We start from the raw sequence: 7,116 nt of genomic DNA on the forward strand, positions 1-7,116 counted from the left end.
TAAAAAGTGTAACCCCTTGAGAATTATAAATAGGGATAAGGTATGCAGCTAGGAGAGGCACACCAAAACCGCACAAGCTAAGAAGAGTTGGTTTTTTTCTGCTTCTTTAATTAATCTGAGAGCGCTAAGTAACTCTTGTTCTCTTTTGAGTTTTGTGATAATGTCAAACACAATCGGAAGCCCTCAATTCCCTGGAATAATGAAGCCAGGAGAGTCTCGTCCAGGAGTTCCACTCATATCCACTTCCACCCCTCATCCTGCAATTATTCCAGACCTCCCAGCCGATTGTGCTCCTCCAATATGCCCGCTGAACCCATTCAATGTGCCTAATGATAATTTGATCTCTTGCAACATCAGCCCCATCCATGGCGCTCCAGCAATCAGCTATGATGTCGATTCTCTTTTCAATGTTCTGTCTGGCATTGTTATTAGCACCTCAACCATTTCTCTTGACCTCCAGGTCCTCATAACTAACTAACTATTATAACATTGTACTGCATTTTAACGTGACTATATTTATATTATTGTTTATTTCTGAATATTATTATTATTTCAGCAAGTGACCCTCGATCTTGGGCAAAACAAGGTTCCTCAAGTTGCTCTCCAGCCAGCTTACAGCCTTCTCAGCGAGATTGCTTGCAAGGTCAACTCATTAATTACCTACTTTTACAATAACTTAGCTCATTGTATTGTATGGTGCCAATCAAAATTATTACATATTTAAGATGGTTCATTATAATCATATGGTGAATTTAAGTATGCTTATATTTATAGTGAATCAGAGGTTATAAAGCGTTATTAAAATTAAAATTATATTTTTTTATTATTTTTTTAAATATCATAACTACCATAATCACCATAATATAAACATATAATATTTTTTAAAAAATGTTATTTTAATTTTAAAAATATATTTTTAAATAGCTTAGTATACGGATACTAGAATGACATTGGATAATTATTACAGATGACATGCCACTCGTTCGACGAATCAAATGCGCACAAGTCAGTGGTGGGAGTTCTTGAGAAGCTGAGGAGTTACGCATGGGATGCTAAAGCAGTGATAGCACTCTCTGCTTTTGCTTTGAACTATGTAAAGCCATTGCGACTGACAGTGGCACAGGAAGCGAGCCAGAAGCAGAACGCGCTTGAGCTGCATCTGTTCACGCTTGCAAAAGAGGGGATTCTGCCCGCTCAATCGGTTTCAAATGTTACAAGTAATTTGGTTAAAATTACACTGCAACTCATAAAGGGGATCATCACATTGGAGAAGCTCTTTGCAAACAGATCATCATACTCTCTAAAGCATTTTCCAACTCTCTGCAACGATCCTCGTGCTCTTTACGCTTATTGGGCAATTTTCTCCCTTTTTGCTTGTGCTAATCTAACGTATGTCCGAATTTTAACATCCGAGCTGCTCTCTCATTATATTTTTTATATTGGTTAAAATCAAATCTATATTACCACAATCAAACTTCTACTTTCATATGTTGGATTGACTCATCAGGGGGAGCGAGCAGATCGAGTATTCTTGGGTTCTTCAGAAACTCAATGATATTCTGGCTCAATTGAAAAGTTATTTGCAGGAAATCAGAATCCAACAAGGTTACGTTATCTACACACATAAATAAATAAATAAATAAATAAATAAATGCTACTAGTACAACTTTCACACTCTAGTACTTTATTAGTAACTCGGGCATTAAATTTAAATCATTTCTCGTTATTAAATCTATACTTACTAACTCAAAGGTTTATCTTCATTTGTATTGCAGGGAAATTGCAAGATCTAATTTGGCGTATAGAGGTCTTACAAAATCCTTCATCAGTAGGAATTTGGCAACTCCTCAAAGCTCTAATCTATCCCAAGAATGTTGATAATCCTGGTAATACAATTGCCAAAAATGCTACCAATGAACTGGTAATTAGTGCGAAAGTAATAATAAAATTTCAACACCATGCCGTGTGTTATATATAGATTTGCAAATTTATGTTTCTGTCGTTTCTAATTGTAATTTGGTTCGTCAATGGACAGCTTACCCTGGATGAACTAATAGCAACAGAGAACTTGTTTTTATTCATTTCTGGTCTTGAGATTGACCATGAGATAACGTCTCTAACATCGATTCACGGATACAAGAAGGGTAAGATTGTGTGGGTGCCTATTGTGAAAGATTGGACCCTTGAAATCAGGGAAAGGTTTAAGAATTTGAAGTCTACGATGCCATCATGGTATGTGGTGGAATATTACTTACCCATAGAAGGTTACGAAGCATTGCAACAAGTGTGGAATTACCGAGGTAAACCTATTGTGGTGGTGCTTGATGCTTGTGCAAATATTTTGAACCAAAATGCACTGGACGCGATCACTCTGTGGGGCACACAAGCCTTCCCGTTCAATCCTGCTACCATCTCAACTGTTGTTTCTCAACCATGGAATTGGTTTTGGTCCGCAGCATTTAAAATTTTTCCTCCTATTCAAACATGGGTCACGGTAAGAACTACTACTTTTCAATCCTTGCTACTTTTATTTGCGTAGAGTATGTACATATCATTGACACATGAGAACACTACAAATATGCTCACTAAAGTTATAGTAAGTTGTCAAACGAGTTTAGTATAAAGTTCACTAAAAATAAACTTTTGTTGGTTTTAAATTTCAGATGTTATTTTTAATTGAGTTTTAAATACTTTTATGTTTAAGAGTTTTAGATAATTTTTTTCGTATATTAAATGTTGGCTGTAATGTTAGCTGTACAATATTAGTTATGGAGACTTTCTCTTGTCTAATATTCTTTATATTCACGCGAGTCAGAGCCAAGAGAAGTACGTCTTTTTCTACGGAGGAACAAGCGAATGGACTGAAAAGTTTCGTGTTCATCTTGATGGTATAGAAAAGCGCCTGGAAGGAACAAACACAAACATTGTACAATGTAACCTTACAACAATTGAGCAAAACCTTCAAGCCGACTTTTGGCATAGCATCAAGTACTCACTCCTCAGCATCACTCAAAATGTTGAAACCATCAACATGAACTTGGGCAACATTCAAATGCTTCTCTCCATGAAAACTCTGGACTTCGGATGGGCCATCGTGACCAACGGCCAGAATGTAATCTTAACTGGGTACAATGAAGTGATGGTGAATGTGCTCGAGGGCTTCGAATTCTGGTGGCAACCCAATATATCGGGGTTTGGCGGCTTTAGCACCGCTATCTGCAATTATTACTATGTCCAACTCGCCAAGCAAGCGCTTCGGCCTTGTATGAAGCTCCGATTGGATAACATTCCTTCTAGTGGGCTGATCCAATATACGTGCCCCGAACCGACATGCCACCGCAAGATGCATATCGAAACTGTGACCTTCAAGTGCTGCCATGGGAATATAGGTACTGAGGATGTTGATAATGCTTTTTCGTTTGAAAATGGTAAAGGACCAGCAATGATACCCCCATCCGCCTTCAAACCGCTTGGTCCTGTGATCGAGTATCTTTAACCATAACTTCATTAAGTTTAAAATTCAGCTGGCTTTGCTTTCATTTAGCATTGAATAAAATAGATTATATATCTATCATCATCAATTATACATGCTTTTGAGATTTAAAGTTTATGTAAGTCTATGTTAGCTAGTGACACACTATGCCTTGTGCCTTAGCTTGTTGCGTACCACACTATTTGTATTCTCTTGTCTCTGAAATTTGGATTCAGTCAAATAAAATAAAGCCGTTGGGCTTGTTCACAGTTAAAGTCTTTGCTAGGTCATTTTTTTCTTTTTACAGATAAAACATTTTCATTTATAAACAGTGTCACTTCCTCCCTCATACACCCACGAAAATGCCGAACTAACACTGCTCCTCCCTTCCTAGTTGTGTCCTTTCCTGTGGAGTTTACTTGAATTTCTTTTAAGTTTAATTTTAAGGTGTTGAGTATTGACAAAGTAAAATATTTGGTACGATCATCTAATCATGTACACCAAAAATCAACACTACATATTTTTATATAAATACATGTATTTTTAAGTTATTTTTAATATATATTTTATATAAATAACTGATTTTTTATATATACGTACTCATTTAAATAAGTTTATAAATAATGTATAAAACTCTTTTAACACATATAAAAGTTAAATTGTCAATTGAAATTCAGAAATTCTCTATTTAAAATAGCAACCCTCGTATTTGGTGAAATATTTCAACTAAAATTCTTGTTGATTTTATTATTTTCACATTTATGCGTAGTTGCACATTTATAATTTTAGAGTTATATTTTGAATAAGTAGTTCTCTTATGTGGCAATGTTTAGTTTTTTTTTCCTCGCAGAGATTGAAGCAATTGTTTAGGTATTATTATTATTTGTTTGTACACCCTTTTTTACTCTTACATATAATTCTTTTCTATTTTTAAAATAATATTTATTAATTATTATTAAAATAATTATATAATATTAGATATAATAAATATATAATTTTAAATATTATATATATAAATTATAAATTTCATATTAATGATTTTAGTTATTCTCAACCTAGCATTATCGTATTTTCATTTATTCGAAGTTTCGCACGTGACGGCGGGACCATTTAGTTATCATAGCTTCTGTTGCTTAAGTGCATTGGTAACATTAGAAGAACACAACCAATTAGTGATAACAATTTTAGCTAAATGAGTTTTGTTTTGTACCTACTATGGTGAGTAAATAATCACTTCATCCAAATGATTCAACATTCAAGACCTGATGCATACATGTAACGCTCAATAATGTTAATAATTTTTTAAAAAAATATAATGTGCAATAATTATACATACATATATGTATTATATATAACAACATCGCAGACTCGCAGTCATATAGCACAACATAACGATAATATTACAATATAGAAAAAAGGTCATAAACACTATAGAGTTGTTGGGGTCAGCCTTATTTATTTATAAATCTCATTAGTCATAAACTATGATCGATATTAATGTTATTTGAGTAAAGTTATCATAATAAGTTAACCTACAATATTATAAAAAGTCTATTAGATTTTCTCAACTTAAATAATAAAATCTTAAAAAGTCAACCATTAATAACGTGTAAAAATAATTAAAATCATGTTAATTACATTAATTATTCAACTACTCTAATTCATTAATCATGAAGTTAATGAAGTAGGTTAGAAATATAATAATTTATGTTGTCTCATTTGATTAGTTTAAGTTTTTAGGAGAAGCAGTATCATGATATAGTATCAGATCTCTATGTTCAAAAGATCTAGAGTTTGATTCTTAGTGAATCTGTAAATTCCGTAAAATTAGCGAATAATTAATTAATAAATTAATTTTTAATAAAAGGGACTAGAAATGTGAATTTTATAGTTTAATAAGATAAAATTAATTAAAATAAGAATTTTGACACTAATTTTAAAAAATTCGACTTAAGATTAGACCGAACGAACCGAACCGGATCCAAAATAGGCCCAAAGCCCAACTCATCAGCCCAATAACTTAAGAAGAGCCCATCTTCTTTCCCATTCAGCAAAGGCACGCTGAAACAAGCCAAGGGAAGAGAGGAGAATGTTCCAAACCCTTGATTCCACTTCAAATCACCGTATCTTCTCACTTCAGGATCCGATCGCCGCACCGTTTGCGGCCACACGTTCGCAGCGTCAAACTCTACAAAGCCCGGTGCATAAATTGGTAAGAATCCTTCATTCTCGTTCTCAGCCTCTCCTTTTCCAAAATTTTAAAAATTATATAGAGTGGTATTGAGATTTTGGCTCTTTGATGTTATAGGATTTAATTAGCTTGAGAAAAATGTTCAATCTTGCTTTTTTGGTGCTTGGGTAAGGCGAAAATCCTAGAACTCTAGCTAATTCATTGATTTTGTGTGTTGGGTATTAAGTTTTGGATATATATGTTGAAATGTGAATTAGGTGTGTGTATATGTAAATTGGAGCTTGATTGTAAACATTGGAGACTTGGTGGAGTTTGGGTGTCATTGCTTTGGAGATTTTGGATCCTTGGGGCTGTGTTTGGTGCCTTTTGGTGGTGTCTTACGTTATACGAGAGAATCGACCAAGGTGTGGTTTTGGTTTCTCGTATATAATATATAATGTCTTGTGTGAAAACTTAGGCTAGAGGACCATATGATAGGTTGGAATGATTAAGTATGTTGTATGCTTAGTACTTGTGATAGTGATTGATGATATGGATTGATCATGTGTTGGAGATCATTGTTATGGTAGAAATAGGATGATAAATGGTGATTAAACAATGATTTACTAGTTGATGATATTGAATTATGCAAGTAAGATGGATTATTGATAATTTTGTTGATTAAAGTGAGAAATTTAGATGTAAAATTGTGTAATATTGAAGCATGATTGATCGTGGTATGATATGGGGATTTTAGTACTGTGTTAGTATGCTATGGTATGTTGCTATGTTGAATATATGTGTACGAGGTTGGATTTGAGTTTAGTTTTTAATGAAAATTGAGGTTTGAGGTTTTTGTGTCAAATGGATTTTCGGTTGAACTTCGGTGAGCCATAACTAGGCTTCCGGACCCTCAAATTATTTCAAACTTGTTTCATATAAAAATTGGGTCCGTGAAATTTACGCCGTTTGAAGAACGGATGAAAAATGTTTAAAAACGAAAAAGTTATGGCCGTTGGAAGTTTAGAGTGCAAAACTGAAAATTCTGCAGCATTAAGCATTTTTGCATTCTGCAAAGCTTGCGTACGCGAGCAGGGTGCCTACGCACGCGAGCAATGGTTTTTGAGGATTTGCGTACGCGACCACCTGCATACGACGCGATCAACCTATTCGAGTTGGGCATCTCGCGTACGCGTGGCTCCGGTTTCACCAAATATAAGTTTTGTGTTTTAAAGCTAAACTTCGAACTTCTAAACCTCTAATTTCATTCTTTTAGCCCTAGATCTTAATAGTATGTCTAGTATATAAGATGAAGCTACGAAGAGGTGGTAACTTATTAGGGTTGAAGTAAGGTTGAAAAATGATGAAGTATGTATGAAAAACGCAGAGAACTGAAGTATATGTGATGCCATGGATTTAAAGAATAATTATGCAATGATTATAAATGATTATGAATGTTTATTTGCTTATGCAC

The 7,116-nt window shown here is 34.1% G+C and overlaps 1 protein-coding gene across 1 annotated transcript; it reads left to right on the plus strand.

Moving 5' to 3' along the window:
- On the plus strand, positions 49-3,747 carry LOC107618731 (protein SIEVE ELEMENT OCCLUSION B). The gene is made up of 7 exons (XM_016320871.2): positions 49-460; positions 557-643; positions 968-1,389; positions 1,508-1,605; positions 1,776-1,921; positions 2,036-2,494; positions 2,816-3,747. The coding sequence occupies exons 1-7, from the start codon at positions 161-163 to the stop codon at positions 3,494-3,496; spliced, it is 2,193 nt and encodes a 730-aa protein (XP_016176357.1). The 5' UTR covers positions 49-160; the 3' UTR covers positions 3,497-3,747.

The sequence above is a fragment of the Arachis ipaensis genome, chromosome B09 (genome assembly GCF_000816755.2).
Source record: "Arachis ipaensis cultivar K30076 chromosome B09, Araip1.1, whole genome shotgun sequence".
In the NCBI taxonomy this organism is placed as follows: Eukaryota; Viridiplantae; Streptophyta; class Magnoliopsida; order Fabales; family Fabaceae; genus Arachis; species Arachis ipaensis.

Coding starts and splice junctions, on each gene's coding strand:
- LOC107618731 (XM_016320871.2), top strand. CDS start 161: ATGTCAAACACAATCGGAAGCCCTCAATTCCCTGGAATAATGAAGCCA. Junction 1,606..1,775: donor GGAAATCAGAATCCAACAAG/GTTACGTTATCT, acceptor TTTGTATTGCAG/GGAAATTGCAAGATCTAATT. Junction 1,922..2,035: donor AAAATGCTACCAATGAACTG/GTAATTAGTGCG, acceptor GTCAATGGACAG/CTTACCCTGGATGAACTAAT.